General features: G+C 34.9%; 2 protein-coding genes across 2 annotated transcripts; both read right to left on the reverse strand.

The window, feature by feature from the left end:
* Positions 1-843: 843 nt before the first annotated feature.
* On the reverse strand, positions 844-8,067 carry LOC147391994 (bifunctional TH2 protein, mitochondrial-like). The gene is made up of 6 exons (XM_086459128.1): positions 7,853-8,067; positions 7,650-7,755; positions 6,754-7,017; positions 6,296-6,641; positions 5,907-6,161; positions 844-1,537 (listed from the first exon to the last, which is right to left on the reverse strand). Exons 1-6 carry the CDS (start codon positions 8,065-8,067, stop codon positions 1,083-1,085), a joined length of 1,641 nt encoding a protein of 546 aa, XP_086315254.1. The 3' UTR covers positions 844-1,082.
* Positions 8,068-9,472: 1,405 nt separating this feature from the next.
* Positions 9,473-11,542, reverse strand: LOC147391995 (bifunctional TH2 protein, mitochondrial-like). The gene is made up of 4 exons (XM_086459129.1): positions 11,279-11,542; positions 10,847-11,192; positions 10,450-10,707; positions 9,473-10,008 (listed from the first exon to the last, which is right to left on the reverse strand). Exons 1-4 carry the CDS (start codon positions 11,531-11,533, stop codon positions 9,566-9,568), a joined length of 1,302 nt encoding a protein of 433 aa, XP_086315255.1. The 5' UTR covers positions 11,534-11,542; the 3' UTR covers positions 9,473-9,565.
* Between the last annotated feature and the right edge of the window lie 434 nt (positions 11,543-11,976).

The raw sequence follows: 11,976 nt of genomic DNA on the forward strand, positions 1-11,976 counted from the left end.
ACCATTTAAGCAGCCACATTGCTGTGGAAGGGTATATAAAGACTTGAAGTCAAGACCTAGGGAGCATACTTAGTCCCTCCTTACCATCTCAGCTAATCCCTGGTGGGTAAAAATGAAAAGGCATTATGAAAAAAATGGGATTCTTCATTTATAAGTCTGAAGAAAAAAAAAATCTTTGGATAGGTAACACTTTTACCTTTTTTTCTCTTTCCACTTTAAAGATGTGCATGTATTATCGACTCATAATAGTACTTTTATCTGAGGGGATTTTGTCTTATAATTATCTCTTAGATTGTCTAAATTTGTAGTTCTCTTTCATGTTCTCTTCATTTCCATTTTAAAAAGTAAATTATTTTATGCCAAGCTAGAGATCTTTACAATGACACCCATATAATCCTTTGCACCAATGTTGCGAATTCAAGTCTTTTTAATCCTTTGAGCCGAGTAAATTAAGTGGTCGACAAGAAAACATGCATAGGGGGGAAAGCTGGTGTGCTATTCCTATAAATTTAGCTTTTCAAAGCTTGAATTTATATCATCTAAATAAAGTTATTGATCCAGATCTCATAATAGAAGGATAAGGAGCGGATTGATTGAAAGAAGACTAAAAGAAAAGGTAGAATTCAAAACTGAAACCAAATTCATTTTCCCTTGAAACCAAATTCCTTGCATCCTTGTTAATTTAAATTTGAGATGAAACTATTTTTATTATTTTCAAGCAAAGCCACCTTAGTAATACTAGTTATACGTGTCATTTTAAAGAAAACAGTGACTCTTAGAACACCGCTATTTACACATGTCCTGGCACACGATATATATTTAATGATCAATGCAAGTTTCCCACCTTGATTCTTATTGAATGAAAAAAACAAAAGAATACCAAGTTCTGACAAAAGAGTATATAGACTTTCATGTACAAGTGAACTCAAGAAGAACAATCAGTTTTCAAGATAGAAAATAAGCTTGAGATCATATGCCAATCTGTGGTACTATATCTTCACAGCTATTGGCATATCCATTATTCCTTGAGTGTTGACGGTGATCTATTATCGCTGTAATCAAAGTAACTGAAAAACCATGAATCAGCTAATTTGAATATTCTGAAAATCGAGAAGATCTGTATAATCTTGTGTGGACCATCCCAAAACGAAGGCATGTATTTCGAACCAACTAGTGACTGTGTAGAGAATACCAGATTTCCCACTCCAATTAAAAGAGTCACCTTGAACATATTCACGTTGTTTCTTCATCAAACCAGAGAACAACGGAACAAAAGAAACACCAAAATGATTCCCCACTTTCCTGAGGCTTGAGTTAGACCCGAAGACAATGCCTACATCAGCTTCAAGCAGGCAAAGCAAGTCGCTCACCGAATCTCCAATGTATACAGATAAGGCCATGCCATCATTCTTCACAATGTTCTTGAGAAGTTGAACCTTGTCTGTAGGTGTCTCCAGATTCATAACAATTTCGCCAGTAGAAATGGATTCTTTGTAAGTGAACTCGTTCGTGTGTAGACTCAAATGATCTAAACCTCCTGTTGCTCAACAAAAGTACAGTGTCATTTTAAAATACACAGAATGAAACAGCTACTAAAGAAGAAAAAAGAAAAGAAAAAGAAAAAAATATATAAAACACTTACCGACTCCTACAAACAAATGAGACCCATACAAAGGCTAAATCTTAACAAAAGACCCATTAGAGCTCTTGAGATTTCTACAAAAATAATCAGTAAAACAGCTTTTATAGTCAGAAAACCGTTTTTCTTGAAAAAGTGTTTTTTTCTTTCTTTCTGCAACTTTGGCTATCCAAAACAGGTTCTAAATCTCAGAGAAACTGACACATAATCTTGGAAAACCATGACAACCAATTCAAGAAAACATCATTAACTAAATGATTTGATTAGATTCTGAAATATGATAGCATTCAATCTTATTTAATAAACACCAATAGCTTGCAATTTGAAAATAAAGCGTAGATGACAAAAACTTTGGCTTTGGACTGATTGGAATGGAGGAACAAGATTCGTTTAGCCGAGCCGACCCATATCTTTGGGATAAGACTTTGTTGTTGTTGTAGAATTATTATGAACCATTTTCCTACCATCCTCATTTGGAACACTCCCTTTTAGGAGTCTAAAGAAAATCTTGTTCTGCATTACTTACCACCAAACTTATTTAAAAAAAAAAAAACTCACGAAATGCTTCTTGCAGCAAAGCAAACTTATAGAACCATGAATGACCAGGACCTACACAGCATTTGCCTGTCCTGTACTCCTGTAAACATTTCTCTCAAAGAATTCCACTTCTCTTTGGCACGACCTTAACAATAAGTGGACCTTCCATCACTCATTTTAAATAAGTCACCTCAACCACTTATCAAAGATGGAGTACAAGTTTGACATGCTAAACACTCGATATTTGTGATTGTGACATTATTTATTTGACATCTCGTGTATGTGTCTTCCCCGTACACTTAGCTGTAAGAAAGAACTAACAGAACGATGTTATAAAGAAAGATTTGGCGCCGAAGTTTGTTGCTTTGAAACATAATTTTTTTTTTAATTTTGAGGTACCCCTCTGGTTTTGGCAAAAACTAGAGATACTCCCTGGGTTTTCAAACTAATGTGAATGGGACATTATTGACTTTGGTCTTCTATGAGAGACTGATATCATCATTCTCCTCCAATTAGAGGTCTAGATAAGAAGGTTCAGCTGAAGAATGAATGTGTAAGGTATTAGGCACACCATTCTCCCCCAATTAACATTTGGGGATTTAGATTAAAAACAGAAAAACTAAGTTAAAAGAGATGAAAATATAGACTAAAGCTAGAATCATTCTTGGTTTAGGACAAATGTCTTATTTTAATGCAACCCCATCAACCTTTCGAGAGAGCCGTCTGAACAAGTCTCTACTTTAATGCCAAATTATACATAATGATGCATTGTAATGAGTTCCAAATTAAAATGCAAAATGAACCACTTGTGAGTACGTGGGAAGTATGAAAATAACTATTTGCATGAGATGGTTATCTCAACGAGAGAGAGAGAGAGAGAGAGAGAGAGAGAGAGGTCTCACATCTTTGTACTATTTTGGGAAGGGATTTTTTTGTTTTCCTCTTGTTCAAATTTTATTTATTTTTGTTTCAACTTTCAAGGATTTCTGCAAGAGTTTGAAGTCAATGGCATTTCAGTCATTTTTTGTTAGTCTATCAAAATTACCCAAAAAATCGATCAAAACTCTGCAAATTGCTACACTGCGTGCCTAAAGTAATTTGGTCTTATAGCTCAACTTGACCAAACTCAAGATAATATTATAAACCATACAATTTCAACTTGACCAAACTCCAAGAGACAAAGGCATACAATTTCAACTTTAATCTAACAATCGTCATTCTTTGATTTCTTTTGCCATCATTCTCTCATTTTTCTAAATAGTCCCTGTAGAGTTTGAATTCTTAAGAGCCAAGTGGATTAAGTGGTCAACGAGAAAATATGCATAGGGGAGAAAGCTGGTGTGCTTCCTATGGTGGCATTTCAAAATTACCCAAAAATTGAATTGTATCATTTGAATGCCCCATTTGATACAAAGTAGAAAGTATCTGTGTGAGAATTTAGCTTTGGGAGAAAGTTTACCCAAACAACCTTTATAAATAACCTTTCAACTTTTAAAAGTTTAAAAAAAAAAAAAAAAAAAAATTGAATCCAAACAGGCTCTAACAGTCTTTTGTTTCTTTCCTTCCAAATATGATAGATCACCGCACAAAAGCAAAGGCAAAGCATATGATTGATAAATTTGGGGGGTCCAACTCAAAACAATTGGCAATGAGTGGAGAGGCACAGGAGCTTATAAGGAGATAGAAAAGGCAATGAGTGTCTAATGTGGGACTAAACTCAACAATGATATACTTGGGAATTTAATTCCTTTTAGTGCTAGAGCCTCAATTCTTGCCGAGCCAATGCCCACTCTAGAAATCCCAAATTTCATCAGAATTCTTTTCCAAATCTAGCTACTATAAGAGCAGCCAAAGAAGAGATGAACATTCTCTTCAGAGTCGTGCTTGCATAAGATACATCTTGAGACAATAATAAGACCTCTTTTCTGAAGATTCTCCACTGTTGCAAATTTTTTATTTAGAGCTAACCAAGCAATAAATACCTCTTCCTCATCCAATTATCCCATAAGGACTTATTCTCAACCACTTCCCAAAAAAGTTTCTTAATGCCACCTTGATAAGGAGTACTTTGCCTAGTAGAGCTAATGGAAGTCATGACTGTCTTTCATATAAAATTGTTGAGTGCATATTTTCCTCCACTCTCGGGTGTGTCATACCCCACTTAAGCCCCGTGGCCCTCTTATATATTCTAGTTATTAGTATCATTTTAAGAAAAGTATCTCTTAAACTTTTCAAAAACTCCACATCACGATTTCTTAAAAAATGGATTTGGTAGAATGCTCTTGACAATTTCATCCCATTGAGCACCGTTATTTATACATGTCATGGCACACGATATACATTTCATTGCCAATGAAAGTGCCTCACTTTGCTATTTATTGAATCAACAAGAAAAAGAATACAAATGTTTGGATGAAAGAATAGGGAGAGTCCCATGTACATGTGAACTCAAGAATGAAAGTAAGCTTGAGATCAAATACAAAAGAATACAAGGACTCTGATGAATGAATTGTAGTACTATCTTCACATTATTCCACGAGCATTAATGATGATGATCTACTGTGTTCGGAGTTCTGACGATTGAAAGAATATCAAAACATGAAAAGACCTTGGAACCAACTCTTCCCAAATATAGAATGATTACCACTGTACATCGACGTAACTGAAAAACCATGTATCAGCCCAAAAAAATTCAATCTGAAAAATCTAGAACATCCATATAATCTTGTGTAGACCGTCCCAAAATGAAGGCATGTATTTCGAACCAACTAGTGACTGTGTAGAGAATGCCAGACATCCCGCTCCAATTAAAAGAGCCACTTTGAACATATTCTTGTTGTTTCTTCACCAAACCAGAGAACAACGGAACAAAAGAAATACCAAAATGATACCCCACTTTCATGAGGCTTGAGTTAGACCCGATGACAATACCTATATCAGCTTCAAGCAAGCAAAGTAAGTCACTCACTGAGTCTCCAATGTATACAGATAAGGCCATGCCATCGTTCTTCACAATGTTCTTGAGAAGTTGAACCTTGTCTGTAGGTGTCTCCAGATTCATAACAATTTCATCAGTAGAAATGGATTCTTTGTAAGTGAACTCATTGGTGTGTACACTCAAATGATCTAAACCTCGTGCTGCTCAACAAAAGTACATTGCTTTTAATAGGCCATTTTTGTGAGTAAAAGATCATATTAGCAACTGGAAAAAGAGAACATAAAGATTATATGATAACTTAGTATACTTTACATTTACATAAAGCAGCAAAAGAAATTGCTGCAATCTTACATTTAATAAACACAAATAGATTGCAATTGGAAAATAAAGTGTTAACTAAAATCATTCTTGGTTTAGGACCTAGGTATTATTTGATGCAACTACCACAGGAAACATGATATGTACATGGAGTAGGATAATTGTGAGAAAATAATGTGAGGGTAGTTTCCAACGTGGTTAGAAGTCTTAATAGATAGTGAGTGGGTGGTTTTCAGTTTTCACGACCGTAGGGAAAATTATTGAGTCATATTTGGATTTGGAGATTGAGCATCTCAAATTGGTCTAAAGGAGGTCCGATCACCCTCGAATGTGAAAAAATCTGTTTTAGGGCCAAATGCCAGAATAAGAATAACACCATCTCTAAATCAGTGTTTAGACTTTGAAAATTTTCAATTTTTGGAAAAGCTGTGCTACATTACAAAGCAACTATTTACACAAATAGTGAAGGCTAACCTGGTGAAAAAATGGATCTAATGAAATCTCCACACCAAAAATTTGAAAGTATATGGACATCTGCATTGTTTGCAATCTTCTTAAAGAACTCTATGCAACCATCTTGGAGCATGAAGCTTTCACCAGCTTCTTTTATATCTTCCTGATTTAGACCCTTCAGTACACCCGACTCAAACATTCTTGAATTTGCTTGTTTCTTAAACTCCGAAAGTTTCTCAAGGGCTATGCATAGACCATCATAGTTAAATTCTTCTACTGCAAAACCATTAGGTAGGAAGAATAAATACACAATAAGAGATTAATTGCCTAACTGCATCTCTAAACCATAGAGGTGTATGGATTGAAATTATTGAATATCAACTAAGAAATGAACCTGCCATCCTTCTCACCTTTCTCAGTAGACACTATGCTGTCGATGCATTGCTCATACCCTTTCGTATACTGCGTCATAAGAACATCCCATATATTCATTAGATGAACTCTTGTTAAAGCGGCAGAGGATTCGTAAGTAGTGCATGTCATATCAAAATCAGAAAATATGATGAGATGACGCCCATCAAGGTTACGTGTTCCACATAAAGGGACTACAGTTTCTTGAGTAATCGTTAGACCAGAAAAAACATTCATCTCAAGATTCATAGCTTGATGGTAAGTCTTTTCTAGGAATTCAAACTCTCCCTGTGTGAAAGAGATACTTAGATGATCAAGCAAGTTCTCGGTTTTATGAGTTGCCTCCTGTATTTATTCAGAAAGAAAATGATAAGAGAGACATTTGTGCAAATGAAGCTTATATGTGCAAATAAAATACAAATGTGTGCCTGAATGTGAATCGATTTAAATGACAAACCTCAAAACTTTCAGAGGAATAATTGTCTCTCCATTTCTGGCAGAGACGATTACTTTCACTAGGATCCAGACAGAAGAGCTCTTTACTTAACAAATTATAAAGCTTCAAGCGAGACGTCATAGCACCTAGTGTGAAAGCAACAAATTTCATATTTTCATCAGGAGTCGCAGCAATAATACAGGTAACTGTTGTTAACAAGAACTTCATGCACTTATCTACTTCTGAGTTGGAACTCTTGCCGCAATCCATATGAGAACCACATTCCTGCAAATTGAATTCTCTTCAGAATATGTATAACTGCAAGATATCAATAATCAATGGAAAAAAGGAAAATTGCGTCATCCCCTTAAACACGATGATGGCCTTGGACTATTGAAAGTTGAAGCATCAAGAACTTAATGTTGTTCAAAATACTGTGAATGATTTTTAGACAAGATTACTTTATATGGATATTAGCTACACAATTGAGACGTCATCTCTAAAGAGGCTAAGAGCACATATAATTCAAGAAATAATTGAAAAACACAAATTGCAATTCTACAATGATCTATAACACCAAAAAAAAATGAAAAAAAAATAAAATTGAGTTTTGATGTCCAAGAAGCAAAGAATTAAACCATTTAACATAACCAATTGAGAAATCTTGCAAAAAATCTTACAATTACGAAAGAAGTAATCGCTAAAATTTATGGATATTAGCTAAGCAATCAAGAAGTCTTCACTAGATCCTAAAAGAGACTAGGAGTAATTCAAGAAATAATGAGAAACACAATTTGCTATTCTACAATGATTTATAACCAAAAAAAAAAAAAAAAATCATAATTTGCATTCTGATGTTCAAGAACCACTAAATTAAATATAACCCAATTGAGAAATACTGCTATTCTTAATCTTACAATTAAGAAAGAACTGTGTATGTTGCGCATGGTCGTCTTAACAGTATTCCCCACACTTCGAATCGTATATCTGCCAACTCTACAACCGTATTCCAGCATATCAAACCTATACAAAAAAGATGGAATAAAACCAAACAACTTATGATCAAAAGAACCGTAAATCATCCAAACCAAGACAAATCGAACTTGAGAGAAAAACTCACGCAATCTCAAAAGCTCTGATGAAAGACTTATCTTGGCCCATGTAATTGCAGATGGTCTTCAAATCCAAAATTCCAGAAGCGAAACAAATCATGAAAGGGGTGTACTTGGCGAACGCAGATTCGTTATGGAATTTGTCCCAGAGTCTCATGGAGACCCCTTGATCTTCAGGTTCCAGTACGATAGGTTCCATCGCAACTGTAGATTTCGAGTCCATGGTTTCTTGTTCCAATCAAGAAATTCGAAAATAGAATTGCAGAAGAGAGAGATTCTGCAGAGAGAGAGAGAGAGAGAGAGAGAGAGTTATAACAGAACAAGAGATACTGTTAGTAACAGAAGAATATATGAGAGAAATAACAGAACAATGTCACAAAGAAAGATTTGGCGCGGAAAGTTGTTTGCTTTCAATCATAAAATTGTGTAATTTTGAGGTACCCCTCCTTATTTTGGTAAAAACTAGACATACTCCCTGGCTTTTCAAACTTCTGGGAATGGGACACTTATTGACTTTGGTCTTCTATGAGATAATAATAAAATGACCAAAATATCATTATCTTTAATCTCTTGTCAAAAGATTTTTGGTGTCAATATGTACCCAATACCTGATACATTTTTACCAATAAGTTGGTTTTGACTTTGGTCTCCATCGAGTATTCATTGTTATGAAAGCACTTGCCCATATCACCTCACTTCTTATCCTTGTTAGGCTTGACGTGGCAAGCGCTAAAGAGTCTGTGACCACTGTGAAGAGAAATTTTGTGAGCAAAAAATCACCCACTCCTTTACATAAGAGAAATAGGACTGACCCAAATAGTTTGCACTAAATTGATAGTGTTGCATCCCATTCCCAAGGATGCTCTTAAGTGTTGGAGATGCTCTTAGATTACAAGGAACATTTTTCAAGTATAGAATGATTATCTGCACCTTAGACACCATATGTAATTTCATGTTAAGTGTTATAAAAAGTAATGGTGTGAAATTTTATAAAAGTGGAATTCTCCATATTTTATAAAGGTGGGAAAAAGAAACAACTTTGATTAGGCTTAGGAGTGCTGACTGATTGGTTTTGATTCAGTTCTACCTATTCCCATAACCAAAACCTTAAACGAAGTGTCAGTTTAGGTACTTGAGATTAAGAGGGAATAGGGACCATAAACAAATGTTACAGATTCTCTTTAATGTCCTTGTAAATAAGTTACAAGTTGATTCTCCCCATAAGCGGAAAATATTTTCCCTCCTTAAGTAATTATCTTTACTCTATCCCCAACCCTCAAAACTGAAAACCAACTCCTTTTTTGTCATTTTCTTAGGTGCAACCAAATGGTAGAATTCATTTTCCACAACCCGATTTCTGAAAAAATGAATTTAGTAGAAAGCTCTTGAGGATGTCATCCCATTGAGCACCATTATTTACACTTGTCCTGGCACACGATATACATTTAATGATCAATGCAAGTTTCTCACCTTGCTTCTTATTGAATGAACAAACAAAAGAATACAAAGTTCTGACAAAAGAATATAGAGACTTTCATGTACAAGTGAACTGAAGAAGGACAAACATTTTTCAAGATAGAAAATAAGCTTGAGATCATATACAAAAGAATAAACTGTGGTACTATCTTCACAGATATTGGCATATCCATTATTCCATGAGTGTTGACGGTGATCTATTATTGCTGTACATCAAAGTAAGTAACTGAAAAACCATTTACCATTTACCAACTAAAAAATTCAAGATCCTCAAAATCGAGAAGATCCTTATAATCTTGCGTGGACCGTCCCAAAATGAAGGCATGTATTTCGAACCAACTAGTGACTGTGTAGAGAATACCAGATTTCCCGCTCCAATTAAAAGAGCCACCTTGAACATGTTCATGTTGTTTCTTCACCAAACCAGAGAACAGAGGAACAAAAGAAACACCAAAATGATCCCCCACTTTCCTGAGGCTTGAGTTAGACCCGATGACAATGCCTATATCAGCTTCAAGCAAGCAAAGCAAGTCACTCACCGAGTCTCCAATGTATATAGAGAAGGCCATGCCATTGTTCTTCACAATGTTCTTGAGAAATTGAACCTTGTCTGTAGGTGTATCCAGATTCATAACAGTTTCACCAGTCGCAAAGAATTCGTGTACATTCAAATGATCTAAACCTTGCGCTGCTCAACAAAAGTACATTTCTTTTAATAGCCATTTTTGAACAATCACTATTTTTTCTCATTTTTGAGTAAAAGATCATATTAACAACTAAAAAAAGGAGAATACAAAGATCCCCAGAAGTCAAGATCATGGAAAAGATGAGAAATAAACGTCTAAACCTCGCGTTGCTCAACAAAAGTACATTTTCTTAATAGGCTATTTTTGAACAATCGCTATTTTTTCTCTTTTTTGAGTAAAAGATCATATTAACAACTAAAAAAAGAGAATACAAAGATCCCTGGAAGTCAAGATCAGGGAAAAGATGAGAAATAAATGTCTACTTACTGATTCCTACAAACAAATGAAGGTTAAATCTTGAGACTTCTAGAAAAATGATCAGGGAAAAAACTGATGAATTATAGTGAGAAAATAGCATGGTTTCTAAATAGTAAAAGGCTAACCTGATGAAAAAACTGATCTAACGAAAGCTCCAAACCAACAATTTGAAAGTATATGGACTTGTGCATTGTTGTTTACAATCTTCTTTAAGAAGTCTACGCAATCATCTTGGAGCTCGAAACTTTCACCAGCTTCTTTTATATCTTCCTGACTTAAATCCTTCAGTACACCCGACTCAAACAGTATTGAATTTGCTTGTTTCTTAAACTCTGAATCTTTCTCAAGTGCTATGCATAGACCATCATAGTCAAATTCTTCCACTGTAAAATCATTAGGTTCAATAAGTGATTAATTGCCCATGTCAGAGAAAAAAAATACTAATTGCATCTCTAAACCATAGAAGTGTATGGATTGAAATTATTGAATCTCAACTAAACAATGACCCGCCTTCTTACTTACTTTTCTCACTAGACACCATGCTGTTGATGCATTGCTCGTACCCTTGGGTATACATTGTCGTAAGAGCATCCCATATTTTCCTTAGATCAGCTTTTTGTAAAGCAGCAGAGGATTCATAAGTAGTGAATATCCAATCAAAATCAGAAAATATGATGAGATGATGCCCCTCAAGGTTACGCGTTCCAGATAAAGGTACTACAGTTTCCCAAGTAATCATTTGAGAAGAAAAAATACCCATCTCAAGTCTCATAGCTTGATGGTAAATCTTTTCTAGGAGTTCAAACTCTTCTTGTCTCAAAGAGCTACTTAGTTCATCAAGTAAGTTCTCGGTTTGATGAGTTATCTCCTGTATTTATTCAGAAATAATTTATGATAAGTGAGATATTCGAGCAAATGAAGCCAATATATGCAAATAAAATACAAATGACAAACCTCAAAACTTTCAGAGGAACAATTATCAATCCATATCTGGCAGAAACGTCTTTCATTTGGATCCAGAAGTGGTGAGATCATGAGCTCTTTACTTAACAAATTATGGAGCTTCAAGCGAGGCGTCATAGCACCTACTGTGTAAGCAGCAAGTATCATCTTTTCAGATGTAGCAGCAACAACCCCGACAGAATTTGCTAACAAGAAATTTTTGCATTTTTCTACTTCTGAGTTGTAAGTATGCCTCCCGCCCTCCATATTAAAACGACATTCCTGCAAATTCTATTCTTTTCAGAATACGCATGACTGTAAGATGATCTCTCACACATATGCATGATGAATGGAAAAAAAGTAAATGTCATATATTAAGTTTCATTCCTTATTATGCTTCTATTAGAAATGAACCACCAAGATAATGGCAAAAATTGCATCATGCCCACTGCTACCGTTTCATGACTAGAGAAACCAATATTAACGAAAACGATTTAAGGCTGAAATCCAGCCCAATTGGAGCAGTTGACCATATGAAATCTGGGTTCATCTAAGACTACTTCCAATCCCTTTAATTTTTAGTCATTAAAGTTTCTATTAATTCCCTTTGCAATCTTAAAAGAAAATGGATTTAAATTTCTTAAGGGTTTTAAACTGAAAGTAAAAATATCCCACGGCACTAATGGTAACTTCTTGAATCGGATTCTCCT

The sequence above is a fragment of the Akebia trifoliata genome, chromosome 11, assembly GCF_017979445.1.
Source record: "Akebia trifoliata isolate Shusen 1 chromosome 11, ASM1797944v1, whole genome shotgun sequence".
Lineage (NCBI taxonomy): Eukaryota > Viridiplantae > Streptophyta > Magnoliopsida > Ranunculales > Lardizabalaceae > Akebia > Akebia trifoliata.